At 40.5% G+C, this 16,816-nt stretch overlaps 1 protein-coding gene across 1 annotated transcript in view; it reads right to left on the reverse strand.

Moving 5' to 3' along the window:
- Nucleotides 1-16,816, reverse strand: part of Sol1 — a 359,519-nt gene that overhangs the window by 148,947 nt on the left and 193,756 nt on the right. Inside the window, exon 7 of the mRNA XM_046615171.2 lies at nucleotides 1,397-1,611. Within this exon, the coding sequence (XP_046471127.1) occupies nucleotides 1,397-1,611 (215 nt within the window). The remainder of the gene's footprint in view (nucleotides 1-1,396; nucleotides 1,612-16,816) is intronic.

Raw genomic sequence — 16,816 nt, forward strand, 5'->3', positions numbered from 1 at the left:
ATCGAGCTTTCGACACGGAGCTTCGCTTTACTGACACAACGTCGCTAACCAGACCTCAAACTCATTCCAGATACGAAAGCTGACAACGATTATTATTTTGTGTACGAATAGTATATTATGTGAAAGATCAGTTAAAGTATTCTTTTAACCTTTTGGAAAAGAAATCGTGTGAATGTTTTTTCCCCATTTCAAAATTTGTTGGATTTGGTTATAACCTAGAGGTTCGTAAAAGTTGATTTGAAAATAATAGGAAATAAAATTACAATCGATCAAATTTTTTTTTACCTCCTCAAAATTACTTTCCAATCACTGACTTGACAATGTAAATCTGGACTTGTGATTGTTTTTAAACATCGCTGATAATATCATTTGATGATCTGGTTTCGTTGGTTCAGTTTAAAAGAATAAAAGAGTTCCGGTCATTGTACCACTGATAACTTCGTATTAGCTTGAAGCGTCGCTCAAAGAATATAAAAAAAATAAAAAAACATGGACCAGTAAAACACAAATGACCAAATATTACGATGTGACAAGAAAACAAACGACTATGAAATGGCGGTGAAATGTATCTTCTGTCTCTGAACGTCCGTTCAGTCAACTTCTGAACAGGCTAGTCCAAAGGGAGAAGGTCTAGACACCCGTATTCTATTACGCAAAGCAACTCTAATACAAGACTGGGTCGAGAGTAAAAAAAATCCCCAGAGAGAGATCAGTCTCCCGAAAGGGCCAAAGTTCCCTTTCAAGACGTGTGTTCTCCCCCGAGTTGTAGATCGTAAACTAATTCGTGCACATCGCTCAAGGTGACTGAGCGAAAAACGAAGAAAAAAGAAAAAAAAAAAAAGAAAAACAAGAACAGAACAATCGGCTCACGTAAAATCGGAACACCTTGCACGCACGATTTTCAAGGTGCTTGAAATTGCACTTGATTAAAATCTTCGCGAATGCTTCGTCGAATATTTTCAATCTCGAAGATGAACAACTCGCGGACAGATGTCTTGGATGTGAAAGAAAAGAAAAGAAAAGAAAAAAAAAAAAAAAAAAACAACCGATCTCCTTTTCGACCCCCTGAATAACGAAAAGAAATATAAATTTACCCAGCCGAGAAAAGACTTCGGTTTGCAGTTAATCCCCAGGCGACTTTTTTTTTCCCCCTTTGACAGAAAATATTCAGGCAAAAATGTATGAGGTGGGTATATAATATTTCCTCCGCAAGGCGTGTCGAGTTTGTTATTAGATTGCCTCGATTTGCCCGTAGAGCTTCATTCCTGCAGGGCAATGCCGAACGCATGTTCATTGCATATCAAAAATGATAACCCATTGAATTTTGTAAATCTCTCCTCCGCCCACCGAGCAGGCTTTATTGAAAATATTTGAATTTTTCAATTACTCAACTTACCAAGAGAAGGCGGCGAGTCGTCCAAGGGTTGGAACTGGAATATTGCCTTGAAGCCTTGACCAGGCCAGTCTGAATTCGCGACGAACTCGACGTAGAGATCAGCGCCGGTGCTGAGGACCTCAATTTCGGCACCATGGTTGCAGAGCACGGCTATTGATGGTGCGGTCGTACCTCTTCCGTCGTGGACTCTTATCAAGTCTGCCCTGTTGATGCAGCTGCAAAAAAAAACAAAAAAAAAAAATGTGAATTCCACAACTTAGAACTGAAATCCTTTGATTTGTTTCATTTTTGCAGGCGATTCTTTCGGAGAATGAATACAGTGCTGTAACGGATCGAGGGGTATGTTAAACTGTTGATGGATGATCTATACTACGTATACCCGAGTCACGTGTTATCCTCTATTTTATTTGCGCTACCCCGGCAGATCACCGTATTTTCGTCGATTCTCGATTGGATTTAAGCGAAACGGCCTAAGATCCTGACCAGTATACGCAGACTCGTTAGTCACATGCATCATTTGAATTCACGCATCACAAATTATCAGCGATAGAAATTTTATCTCGCCCGCAAGGAGTAGGTTAATCATATCAGACATCCTCTGTAAACTTGGTGTTTTTTTTTTTTAACATTTATTCTGTTTGTATCATAGCAATTAGCGCTTCGCTCGGATCGCTTGCTTCGCTTGGTCTTATTTCGACTGAACTTTGACTCGGATTTCTGTACCATGCCAGGCTTTTCCGTATCGCGCAACTGAACAAGAGGCTTGTCTCAACCATCGATCCTCGTATCATCTGTAATTCAATCTAACGGACGTCACATTGTTTGAGCCGTGCAATTTATGCCGTCAACTTCGCTGCGAGTTCTCAAAGAACCTGTTATCTTAATGTGAGTCGACGAGTCATTTATATCCTAGAATTTAATGAAATCACTGTTTTCCGTGAATCAGAATTAAAGTTACAAATAATCAGTCGCCAAGAATTACGTCTGAGGCTGTAAGCCACCGTTTTCATATATAATTATATCCCATTACGAATCGCCTATTTGTTTGTAATTTGTTTCCTGTTTCGAATCATTTTATGTTTATACAATTTTAAATTTATAATATCTTTTCAACTAAATTTATTGAGCGACCTCTTTTGCACTGCTAATCGATTCTTCACATGTAATAACATTATATTAACATAGAAATCAGACTGGAATTAGAGATCTCATACATTATATCGCCTTCTTTTCATCATCCCGCTTCTGAGATGTCTTTGCTTTAGTAAATTTAATCTCATTCTATAAATTGTACTTGCTCAAACTTTAATATAAAGTATAACACATCGCAAAATCCCAAATAAAACCTTATAGTGTATAAAATTAAGAACATAACAGGATCCTCTAAAAACATTCTTACTGCTTTTTCATTCGCACTGTATGTTATCGATTCCGCTGGAAATTATAATACGGGATAATTAATTACTGACAAAATTTGTTTTCCTTTGCTAAAGTGTCGACGAACAAAATGCACAAAAAATGCATCTGAACAACACCGGGTGTCTAAAACACAAGGAAAAAAAAAATCGAACTAAAATTCAATGCGGAAATGAAATTTGCAGGTCAAATTTTCTCCACGTGTCGGTTATAAAGTTTCGAAACGGTTCCTATAAATTCCTTCTGTCGTAACACGTATCACCAACACGCGCGCCTACGGCGTTTCAATTAAACGTTCACGTTATCTAATTCCATTTTGGCACGCTCAAATGCCGAGCTTACGCGAAGGGTTGCTGTTTATTGTACTTATTACATATAGTGCAATTAAAGGGATTAACCAAATGCACGCGTTTGTTTGGCTGAATATCACCACCTGCCGCATTCCCGTAGAGATAAATCGTTTCCCAATTTCGATGCGCGTGACCTGATGCACATTTTTGCTAAATTATTTTATTCGTTAATTTTGCTGCATTGTTCTTTATTCGAAAAGTATATCAGCTTTTATTTTGCAAATGTATGCAACAATTTTAGTGGACTGAATTTCCGGGCTTCCAAATTACAATACATTTCCAACTTACGGAGAATTCAGAAAATTCAGAAGTTACTGATTCCAGAATGAAATTAATTGTCTTGTATTAATAGAGGCGAAATTATAATAAACCTAAGTTATGGAAGTACGGTTTTATTTTGTTGTTTTTGTTTGTTTTTTTTTTTTTTTTCTACACAACTTCACGAAAGGTCGAAGCAGAAACTTTATACTCAAAATTTAGTTTTGAAAACGAAATTTGCATTCAACTTTTTTCCATAATAATTTTCCCCCAACACTTTGGCTTTAAGTTAGGTGTAGAACTTTGGCCATTAAAATTGCGTCACCCGCAAATTGACGGTCGGTCTGGTCCTGGTACTTTCACAGTTTTTAAGCGAATTTCTTCACCTCTGCATCTTGTATGTCATACACTTGTAAACTTAGCATTGAAACACACAATCGTGGGTATTTTTCTCATTCCATTACTTCACGTCACATCTCGTCTGTATTTAAACACATCCCCGTTAGCTGAATAATTGAATGAATAACGATGAAAAAAAATGTTGTATAAACTAGAATCCGGGCAAAATATATCTACGATTAAAAATTAACACTCGTTTCGCTCTAGGTGTATATAAATTAATGAAAAAAGGAAACTACTCCGTAAAACGTTTTGCTCTCGCGCCCGTGATAAGTGGCTGATGTAAAACACACGTCTACCGGATATCACGTAGTCCTGGTAGGATATAAATCCTTACATTTAAGGGCTGCTCCCCATGGCAAGGGTGGGTGAAAATCCGAACCGAATACCACCGCGTGGATGTGATGAGAAACAGAGCGCGTTTCTTACGCTGTTGAAAACGTTCTTTTGGCATAGCAAATGAAAAATGAGTCGACAATCCGATTTAATGAAAACACCTTATCATGTATACCAAAGATACGAGATATTTCACAGGCTACCATTCGATGGTACATCGTGTATATTAATTATACATAGGAATAATAAGAGATGTGAACAATAAGACAACTGCAGAGACACGTTGCATAAACAAACGGCCTTCAATGCAATAATTATAAACAATAATAACACTGCATTATAAATCGTGAACGATTTTTACCTCGCTTCCGTACAAGGATAGAAGCCTTTGTTCCCACAAGCACATCGGATACTTTTGCCATTTATTTTTATAACGCGAGTGCATTCGATGGAAAAATATTACTCGCTTTCACAGAGCGGTAGAGAAAACACAAGCGACAGAGAGTATGGCATAATAAGGCAACGTGGTGTATAAATAATTACACGCATGCTGCATTCTTTGTCGGCTTGTAGGTCATTTTTCTCAACAATCGGTGGCATATTTTTAACGTGCTGTTAGAGTTTAATGCTAACTTTAGATTTAGATTTTACGTAAGTTTTAATTACTCGGAAACTGAAGTCCTCGAAAATTTTACTATACGATTGTACGGTGGTAATTTTATTTTCAATTTCTAAATTCAATTTTATCATGTGATTTCGAAAAGTGATAAACAAAATCCGAAACAAACATAGCGGTTCGCTTTAAACTCATGCATACAAAAGTTATTTTGTGACAAAAAGAAAGCACAGCCGATAAAAAGTTTCGATAATACTCGATATTGTTTTTTAACCAATAATTGAACTGATTTGAATTGAAAAAATACTGTTTCTACGGCTCGTTTTCATTGATCTTTGGTTATGCATCCGATCTTTTGAATTCTCAATGAATTCTTCCAAAAGATTTCGCAAATTTCTTTTTTCGATTCGGTATATTTTATGGGAGAAAGAAACCTATACAAAATGAAAGTAAACACAAGTTTACAAGTCTTCTTTCCGCATAAAATCGATGAAAATTTGAAAAACATTCAAGTAAACCCGTAGAAAAATAGATCAATGGATATAAAAATCCATCCGAGTAACAGTTGTAATATATTCCGGAAGTCCAAGGAACAATCGGATCCCCTTAATCGACGCGGAGAAAGGGATCATCGACGGGGTGACGCGACGGTGGCTGCGGGAGGATGAAAGTTTCTTTTTAAACTATCGCGTAGGTATAAACCATACAGTCCTCTGCACGGCAAACGACAGTGATTAATCGTTGTTCAGTTTGCAAAGGGTGCAAAGTCATTAGTTATATCTACAACAGGCATTCGTGACGTTTTACCTATAAATCACAGATAAGATATAAAGGTATTGCTGAACAGATTTAAACGACAGGTGTATGTATATATATAATAATGTATGTATATAATTCAATTGATTGGATTAATTTTCAATATCAATATTGCCCTCTTTCTCTTTTTTTTCTCATGGTTTTCTAATTTGATGTAATTTCGTTTATTTGTTAACTTTTTTGCACTCGCTCTTAGGTTAAGCATCACTTTTGTAAAGTTATCTGTTTGCCTTACATGCTGCTTTTTTGTAAAGCAAAGAAGGATATCCTTATTCAGTATTGCTGTGGATTAATAAAATCTACCTACATATCTATCCATCTACCTCCTCCTTCCTCTCGTAATTCTCTTTTTTTCTTTCTCTCTGACATTCGGTCTGTTGAAATTCGCAACTGTTAACCGTCTCTTTTCGCAAGCTCCATGTTTTCCAGTATTCCTTTACGATCGGAATTTTATTTATCCTCGGTCGTCTCGAAAAGATTAGTTTTACTGCGAGGGTGTAAGCTCATTAATCCGCCACTTCATATCGCCGGTAAAACTGTAATAATACACCTATACCATGCCTCTTAGGTGAAACTCCGTGCTGCCGAGTTATACGAGCTTTCACGATAACTGTACTAACTAGTTAAGAGTTTCCTCCTCTTCGTTATATCGGTCCGCTCGAGACGAGTTCTGTCCATTTATAAGAGTGGAGTTTTACGCCTCCGAGAGCCTCCCAGGAACAGGTTAGTGTATTACGGTCAAGACACGTAAGAGGATGCTGTTCGTTCTTAGCTGGACTTTGCCGATTTGATATCTCCGACATCGCCCCGTCTCCGGTTCCTCCAACTTCCCATTCGCGCCCAACCATCGGCCGGGAATCTCCCCCTCGATAATTCCAGGCTAGACTCGACATCGTAAAGTGAGATTTACACGGCTGTTATCTTATGAATTACTCATTCTGAGTTACAGAGGTCTCGTTACGAGTGCCCGTCCTTTCGTCATCGAATAGGTTCGCAGCTCGATCGGCGATTACTCGCTTGCCGGGTGATCGTTTTCTTCAGGTTTCAAGTCAAGCCCGTTCAGCTCTTTATCGAGAAACGCGATCGCGGACTTCTTTTTTATCAGAAGAGACGTTTCCGTGAGTTTTTTGGCCTGTTCATCACGGATTCTACTCTTCGAGGATTGCGAAATTCAAATTGGCGAGACCAAGGTGGTGGGCTTAAGCCCTGTTTTTCGCATTCTTTACCAGAGCAGCCCGAAAAATCATGCAAAATAATTATCGCAATTCTTCCAACCTAAGAAACGTTATTTTTAATCCGAAAGCTTGGAGCAACAAATATTCAAGCTTTCGTTTTTCTGTTTAGATTCACTATCTTACACCTCAAACCTGAAATCAGTGAGAAATAAGCACCATGAATTTAAGACTTGTTAAAATTTGGCACGGTGTGAATATCGGTTTGAAGGGAATATGAAGCCTTGCTCTTTCACGCCAAGGAGAAATCGTATCGTATAATTTGGTACTATTGTTGAGTTTAATCTTCAAAGCTTACAGGTCCGATCGCACGGCATGGGTATTGTCGAAAATTTACGAAGGGGCAGATGCCTGTACAGAATTCCTCCTTTACTAAGACCCGTGGTAAAGGACCAACAGAAGGACGGAAGGATGTGCCGGTGCATTTGCGAGATTGCCTCAGGGTTTAGAGACAGATAGGAGGCGCGGAATATCGGACGGGAAACTAAAAGACCGCACTAAAAACCGGGGTTCATGTAACGATACCTGCACTGCAGTCATTAAACGGCGAAGGAAAATGCCGTCAGCTTATGGCCGGCGTTGTACAGTAGCGAATGGAATCGCGGCTAATCTTCATTTGAAACTCGATTCTAGACCCGGTAACTTTTAGTTGATATTCAAATGAACCAGGGATGTAACGCCGTCGAAGGTAACGGCGAATCTTTAAACCAACGCGACTAGCCTCGATGCAGCTGGTGTCTCGTGTATAGAAACCATTGGTGAATTCGGAATTTCCCCTTGCACCGACTCAGGCGAATAACCGACCGAACTTGTTATCCCAAGTCCGAGATGAATTCTTGAATGAAAACTCCTGCTCAAATTATGTACACCCCTTGGTACGATACTGCGATTAAAATTATATGAGTAAAAATTTTCCTCTCAATTTCCATATTTCTTTGCAATTTTTCCCCCTCATCATTTTTTGAATTAACCGACGTACCGTTTCGTAAGGCCACTTGAAAGAAGATGTTCCGAGGGAGCGGATGGAAGCTTGATGAAATAAAGCTCATCTAAATTTTTATTTGAAAATAAATTACCCGATGGACTCGAATTCTCTCGGTTTTACTTGTCGGAATATCTGAGGGCAAACGCGTAGTGAATTTCGTCGAAATACAATGATTGTTATTTTATTCAACAAAGTACGTCGAGTGTTCTTCCTAGGCGAGCACGGTTATTCTACGTCTCGTTGTTTCTTTTCTTCCGCTTCTTCTTAAAACAAATGATAAATCAATTCTACAAATCCACAAGTTTCATACCGGTTAAAAACGTTGATGATATCGCGATCGAATGAGTCGGTTATAGAAAGAAAGTAATAAAAAGAATGGCCGTGGTGATATAACGTATAAAAATGAGATGAAGCATGACTTTTTCAAGTGAGGAATATTTTGACTTAAAATTTTCCCAGTGTCGCATGTCGCAGAGGTAGGTTAAAATGAAAGGGCGTCCGTTTGTTGGGTTCGCTCCTTTCTTACTATTATGATTATTATATCTTTCTTCTTTTTTTAGTAGCCAAGGTATATTCGTGGTCCGTGAAATAATGAAAGTTATAAAAGAAAGTTAGGAACCGCAAGGAGATGGTAAGTACTTAAACGTCGGCAGAGTTTACAAAGGCTGGATCCCTGCACCTCTTTTCAAGAGAAAACAATGGAAATTTACACCCTGGCTCACACTCTAACCTTCCTCTCTTCTCGCACCAACTTCCTTCGCGGCGACCACCGATCCTCTTTCTCCTTTCCCCCATTCCCCGTGTCCTGCCAAGCTCTACAGTGTTGCAACTCTTGCTTCTTGTATCTCGAATCAGCTGTTCTAAACTCTCGATCTCTTGGTCACGTATCGGATTCCCGAAGATTTATGGTTCCAGCGTTTATAGTGCATCTGGAAATCGTTCGCAAAGTGCACCGCTACACTGCTACGGGTAAATTAAACCACTGAACGTGGGTTTGGTCGATGAACGTGCCAAGGAAATCTAGACATTAACTGCCCCATAGCCATCCTGGGGAACCCTAACACCGATGGTCACAATGGTCACAGTATTTACGTGTCCACGGTGTGTAACCGAGGACGATACATTCGTCAATCGCCGATAACGAGTCATCGATCGATACTACAAGAAAAGGTGTTAAAAAATATCTGATATGTTGTAATTTTCATGTGAATAGCCGTCGAAAGAGGCGTAGAGCAGAGCGGTGCGTGCAATTTTGCTTGGAAATGTATTTTGCATTTTTGAGACCCGGAGAAGACAGAGCCAACCCTAGATTATGGAAATCATGTAATAGTGCTTTGGCATACGACGGAAGGCGGGTGGGCACGTTGGTGCCTACTTTCGTTTCACGGTATAGCCTCGTTATTAAAACCCAGGTGGCGCTACTGGTTTGTTATATATTAATGTAATCTATTCTCGCAGCCACGTTAATCCCTTGCCCTGCACCCAGCACCGCCTAGTCACTCGTATTACCGACTCGTCTGCGACGTAGCTGTAGAATTCTGTTTGTTTTCGGGCAATCCCAGTTTCCCATCTATTCAAATTCGTCATCATCTTCGAACTCATTACACCTTTTGCCGCGCAATGAGATCGGTACATTACGCTAATTCGATTCTTCCATTTTCAGGTGTTTAAAAAATGGTCGACTCTAACCGCGAAGCGAAACAGATTATACTCTGGAATTGATCTCACAGTTCGTGTTGTACTATCGGTCTGTAATAATGGATGAGAATGGCCGGTGATGTAGTGTAGAACATGAGGCGGAGAGTGATGAAGAGGAAGAAAGACACCCGAAGAACGATAGAGAGAAAGAGAGAGAGAAAGAGAGAGAGAGAGAGCGAGAGAATGAGAAGGATACGGAGGGATACTTTGTTCAGTCCAGTAGCTGAGAGGGATCCTTGGTACTTTAGAACTCTTTGATATTTCACCCAGCAATGGTAGTTTTTTGTTTCTGAATCATGTTGCGCGATCCCAGCCAATCAATTAAAACTCTGGAGTGATAATCAATTGGGATTAACACATTTACAGCCAAAGACAGTCGAGCAGCAGTGGGATATAATTCGTGGAACGAATAAACGAATAACTTTCACCCGGCGCGAATGGAGGGATGATTTCTATTGCGACTCTGTTCATGATCCTGGCATTTGTTCCCGATAAATAATTTGTGGTTAACATTATTTCATAGAGTCTCTATTTTGAGTGAAATCCCATTGAAGAGAGAGAGAGAGAGAGACAGAGAAATAGTGGGTTTGAGAATTTTCTGGGTCCACTTACATAAAAACTCGATTATAGAAACTCTTAGCAGCTAGCTATATGTATACACTATGCTAATTAGTTGAGGATAGTCTCAAGTAATTTTTCACAGAAAAATGTAAGGATGAGTTCAGCATTTCATTAATACCATCCGGAAAGTGGTACAAGGAACTTACCGGAGAGCATTTAGCGGTAATCATTCGTTGAGAGAGGAAAAGTGAATGCTCTTCGGGGTGCTATGCGGTTCAAGGACCGAACGCTGTACCTCGGAAAGGGGTGAAAAAGCGACTGAATCAGATGCTTCCGTAAATAAAAACCATTATCCGTCATTTTAGTTCTTCCCCAATGCTGCACGAATCGCTTACCGATTTGTCAATTCGAAATTTCTTCAATTCGAAAATGAAAACATCGCACTTTCAGTCATGTAGAAGGGAAAATAAGTAAATTATCTAGTCTAGTTTTTGGATTCCCAAAATCAGCAAAACTGGAAATAGTATCAGGTGTATATAATACATCCGCTAACGCCAAATTACTGAACTGAGCGGTAATTAGTTGGCGAAAGAAGTACGGAAGCGTGATAGGAAAATCGTGGATCAATTCGAAAAGTAACTACTCGGAGTTTCTAACCTAAAATGATCTCTCATCAGAGTGCGGAAGCCAAATAAATATCTGCTTGCACTTCCGCTTCCGTTTCTCAAGCCTTAACCTAGGGTAGCAGTAGCAGCTGTCCAAGTTCTGACTTCTAAGAGGGTTCGCCAATTAGGAGAGCCAGCCTCATTAGAGGGCTGTCCCAAGTCAGAGAGATAGAACGAGATACTCTAAGACGGACTATAAGATTCGAAGTAAGACTGAATGCAGAGAAGAGTACAGCCCTTAACTCGAAGAAACAGTAGTCGATATTAACCGTAGGTGGTTTTTTTTTATTCCTGTTTTCTTTTACTTTGTTTTTTTTTTTTTTTTTATTCCATACAGCTTCCGGTTGATAAACTTTTGTGGGAGAGAGAAGGGAGGTGAACTAAACCGCGTCCCATGAATTGTGTTTGAGAAGAAGGAAAAAACAAAACCGTAAGAAACTTCCAGGCTGGTCTTTAAAGATGAACGAGTTTGAACTCTATGATCTCATATACCCGATAGAAAGTGCTTAGCGTGCTCTGCTAGTTGTCGTACTTTCAGGAAGGTTCTTCGAGCTTCGGAGAGTTTTAGAGAGTCATAAAGTCGCGGTTGAAAGTTGCTACGGAAGCTGGATACGTACCGGCTCTTTGATATTGAGAGTCGCGTTTGGAACGCGGTAATCGAAGCAGAAATGGACCTGATATACCGTTTAGTTTTATCATCGATACGTACCATACGCGGTCGAATCAGTTTCATCGAAGAAGTTGAAGAAATTACGAGACACCACAACTTGGCAGTTTAGAGCTTTTTAAGGTCTCTGACACTTTGAATAAAGGGCGGTCAGATACCCGAATGCAAAGAGAACCGCTGCGAGAGGAATGAAAGTCTGAATCAGCACGTGAAAGTACCAGTATGGAACGGATTAATCTAGCCTCTGTGTAACTTTGAGAGCAGCAAATAAGTTTCGCTGCCTGTGGGCTTGAGTTGGCAAGCACGTAACCCACTGTATGCGAATGTCTGAATGGGGGCAAGAACTATTTTGTTCTTGTTGGAATGCACACATTCACGACTGTTTCCAATTTTGTCGCTTTGAGGGTCCCATAAAAAGAACCTCTATTTGACCAGCTTAGTCAACCCTGATAATTCCAAATTACATTCCCTGCAGTCCCGCAGCTTCCTTTCCGAAAGCTGCAAGGCTTTTGTCGTCGGGATGGTGATTTTCAGTCCGTACGAAGAAGGTCAGGAAGTTTATTTCAGCGGAAAATGAGCAATGGAAGTTATCGGTGACAGCCTGGCAGAGTTTTCAACGAAATGTTCAAGTTCATATCTCTGGTTGAGCTGCGGGAAAAGAAATCGATGCACCCGCACAACTCCAAGTTATAATTGAATTTCCGAGTTCGAAGGCGTACGTGTAGGTGTGCCTACATCCGTTGCTGCTCGCGCTGATAAAAAGCTCCGGAGGTTAATCGAGAACCGAATTCTGGATCTTGACCGAACAATAAGCAAGCGTGTATATTTATAATATACATATATTGACGAGGGTTTCCACCACGGGGAGAAGAGTTTCTCCGCATCCATCAACCATATTCAGGATAATATCTGAGTGCGTCTGACAGAGCAGCTTAGCGCTGATATATCGAGGCATTTCTCAGCCACCACCTCCTTCGCCCCTTTCTCCAGTTCTTCGTACTTGCCCTTCGTCCTTACCCGGCGAAGGCTTGCCTTTCATTCATCCGACCAGCAACCTCCACCGCCATCGTCGCTACTCCACCATGTACAGAGTTACGATGTCTATACTTTTATCCGCGGTACAGCGCCGTCGACGGAGGCCCTCTTCAACCAGCGAGTTCAAAGATTGCAGGAGTCGAATTGAAATGTAAATTCCATGGTTTTAGTCAATTGACTTTTTTACGGCCGGATCGATGTAGGCTCGAGAGTCCCTGAGTATAAGCCTCTCGAAATTGTGTTTCCTCCTTTCTTTCTCACGGTGAGTTATAAGAACCAATATCGAAGAGAGTAATATGGCTGAAAATTGTTGAGTTTCAAGGCGGTGGACACTGCTTGCCCTTCGTTTGGAAGAAGTTTCATGCCGAATGGAAAAGGAGATTAACGACGAAGAGTTCCCGAAGATTGAAATTGAATGTCGGTAATGGTACTTGTCCCGTTTAATCATCTACCACCGGATCACTTAGCGGACGTATTACACCAACGTGAACTCTTAACGACCCTTGCAGCCAGCAGCTGCACCAAAAACCCACCGCAGCCTGCTGTCATATTAAAAATCCGGGCTGGTTACACGGCGTAAAAATTCTTAAACGATGCATATTAAAAATATAAGTTAAACAGGGTCGGCTGCGTTTAAAGGAACTGCAGATCCGCCTTCATGAGCCAAGTCTTCTTTAACGGAGTAAAGTGTTGCCTGCGTTTTAACTGCGATTCAGCGTTGCATCGATGGTGAAAAACCGGTGCTGCTACCTCAAAACCACCTATTCGCGGCTCGATATTTATGGCCATTCCATCTACGCGTGTCATCGGATTGATTGATGGATTGTTGGTACGCCTCCGAGGCGATGTTGGAACATGTGAAAACGTCGGGATGGGCGAACGTTCACAGACCAGGATCTTGAGTATTTTGCGCGACATCGGAGATGATCCTTGATAAATTCCCCCGACGAGTCACGGGTCCCGATGAAGTAGTTTTAGAAACGTCACTTGACCCAGCTTACGGTTCAGAAGAACCACAGCGCTGGAGCGGATCAATTCTTGCGAATATTGTCCAAGGTGTTTTCATTTCGACGTGAAATTATCAAGCTCGTTAGATAAATAATACGACCACTATCCTAAACACTCAAATTTGCACTAAGCTTGTCATAAAGATACGGTAATTGAAATTGATGAACAAATTCGTCTAGTGCTTTCAGAATACCGCCAACAGACAGAGCGAATAATTTTATGGAGCTTAGTTACGATCTCGGTAAATTGGGATTGATCAAGTCGGTTAATTTTCTAATTCGCTGTGCGAACGTTGTTCGTTCACGGTTTTCCGCACTTGGCAATAAATCAAGTCATCTGAAATGACGCCGCTGAAAGATTCCGAGGATAATCAGTATAGACACTTTATCGGCACCAAATTCCAACTTGACGCTATCTAAAATTGGCCCCTTCGAACGAAGTCGAAGCTTGTGAAATAAAATTGGCGACCAAAAAATGGCCGAAGAAAGGCGGACCAAACTCGCGAAATTTGCATGGCGTGTAAACAAATTTTTCGGGTCTTCTAATTTGAGAATTGTAGGGAAATTCGGAATCGTGGAAAAAGATTAAGGATCTCACGTCCGTGTCGCCGAGCATCCGGCGTTCCGCGACAAGCTTGGAATAGCAGGGAATAGCAGTCAGTCCACTGTCGACTTGGAATGGCATGTGGAAGTCCGCGTTCTCCGTGGCTAAGCGACTTGAGTAAATAGCGACGTGCCGTTTACATCGAGTCATATACGACGTTCGACGAGTAAATGTCGGGGTTATCTATCCGCTCCAACGTATAACAACTTCTCGAGGCTGCAGACTTTCAGCCAGGGCAAAGTTTCAAGTACTTTTATACTACCTGCGGCAGTATAACGTTATACCATAAACGCGACTTACAAGTCGAGATGTATTTTTTGCTAAGGATTAACTATTAAGCGAAGCTTAAGTGTTTGAAAAGTGCAGAGCCCATTGCAGAGTGTATAAATGCCCATCTAATGCGGGCAAAACTTTACTGCTGAGAAGATGATCCGCCCTTGGAGAGTCAATTCCACATCGAGGACCCGTTTGGCACTTCAAGTTTGAATTATTTCAACATTTTTTACGGGCCAACAAAAAGGGGAGCAAAAATTCTTCTACGCAACTGCTTAGCCCGTGATTTTTTTTAATGAAATATCATACTTGGGAGGTGGAATTTTTTTATTCAGGAAAACTCTCGGCCACTCGAGCTATAACGGGCCATCCTTATTCTCCGGTAAAATGTCCACGTGGTTGGTCGTCGGAAGGTTTCAACTTCAGAGTCGAATCTCGTAGGAAATTACAATCCATCGGTAGGTACTCCAAATAAGAGGGTGTGACATTAGTGAAAACTGCTATCGGTAAATCGGACAATCAATTTTCCGTCCAGGATCGTGCATCCTCGATAATTTTCGATTCATAATCAGTTTCAAGATGGATTTGATACAGGTGGAATTGCAAAGGAGGAAAAACCAAATGACACGTGAATTTCCGTGATCACTGAACGCGATGATGATGACAGTCATGTTTCGCGTGAAAATAAAGGACACGTGGTGATGTCATTTCCTTTCAAGTCTCAACGTAGGAGATGAAAACGAATTGCGATCTTATGACAAGTTCCGCATCCGGTCAACCGTCGCAATGTTCCGTGACACGTATTCAGAAAAATGAGCAGCACCCGAGCATTCGAGACAATATAAAATCCATGCTTTATGCATTAGACTCGTCTGTTATAAAAAGCACGGCCACTTTAATCCCACGACTCTCGTCACTTGTTTAAAAAAAGAAGGTAAAGAAAAAGCTCATCGCGATGCAGGTAATGCAAACAGATAAATGCCTCGTCATAATCCTATGTGCAGCATTATACGGACAGCGTAGCGCTATAAAGCCTGTACAGTTCGTTTAAATACTCAGTTTTCTTTTAATTCCTGCACTCCGAGTTGAATTATCGCCGACTTAAACGTGCGAGTAGTTGATGCGTTTTATTTTACTCTTCATTTTAAAATTTTCATCCTCAACGTACGCGAGGTGGAAGTTTTGATCCTTATCCATCGTTGACAGGGAAAATACGAGCGAGAAGTTCTTTGTTATCTGACGCTTTCAGTTGACGCCCGACTGTCTTGATTATATTACTTTTCCTCCAAGCGTTGTTTTTCACGCCTTCATACGCAAACGCAATCGTACACACAAATACACACACACACACACACACACAGACACGTGAACACGTATAACACTGCGAATGGAAAATCGCTCTTTCCAATTGTTTTTTCATTCCATACTTTATTCCCGGACTTTTTCCACCCTCTTTCCCGCTCTCTTTTTCCCCTGCATTTTTTCACAACCAAAGGACGATATGTTCGTTTAACGGGGCCGCGACTTCGACCGCGAATGACAATGGGAAACCCTCTTTACGATCTCGCTACCCGCGGTATGATTTCGCGGTTGACTCGATGATTCATGCCCATTTCCCACCCTCTAATCCGGCACCACTAGCCGGGAAATTCTCTCTCTGACCTCTGCAGACGCTCATCGATTGCCTCCGAGGGACTTGTCATTTCAAACCCGGGGTTACAGCTTCCCCAGACTCAACTGGGCAATGCCCTGTCGAATACGCGAGAGAAGAAATCAATCGGAAGTAGATAAGTTGTTACGAAATCTGTTATTGCAGCAATTGTTTCACGTACTCTTATTGTTTGCATTCAACGAAACCGTCTCACGTCTTACAATGTTGATTTTTGACAGGCAATAATGAGTCCAGGTTTGTCTTACGTAGATTTTTTTATGCTTAATTCAAATATATTCATCATCAAGTGTTTGCGGTACGTTTAGTTGATTCGTAAGGCATTAGGAAAGTAAAGTAAAGAAAAATCATGGTGCGGCATTTTTTTCGAGAGATTATAACTTGGGAAGATGTGCTAAAAAAATGTGAATCCAAAAGCCAAAAATGGATTTTGGACTAAAGAAAAATACGCACAATGGTGATTTTTCGTGACTCTCTACGTGATTTTTAATAATACAGAAAATACGAGTGATTGTTATTTCAATCACTTGATACACGAGAATCTATACTGATTCACTGAGTTTTATGTTTGTAAGCGATATCTGATTATTATTGAATTGTGTAACTTAGTCATGCACGCGTCGTTAAAGTAATTATTAATATGGGATCAAATCTGGTTTTCCACTGTGTACAAAATCCTTTCAGCTCTATTCATGCTGAAAGTGCGCCATCGTTGAAAACCGTTATTTCATCTGGATTCACGGAGTTGAATTTCGAACTTCATTTATACAATAATTATATATATATATATATATAAATATTAATATAATTTCAAATCAAATTAACGCGTTCAA

The sequence above is a fragment of the Neodiprion pinetum genome, chromosome 1 (genome assembly GCF_021155775.2).
Source record: "Neodiprion pinetum isolate iyNeoPine1 chromosome 1, iyNeoPine1.2, whole genome shotgun sequence".
Classification (NCBI taxonomy): Eukaryota; Metazoa; Arthropoda; class Insecta; order Hymenoptera; family Diprionidae; genus Neodiprion; species Neodiprion pinetum.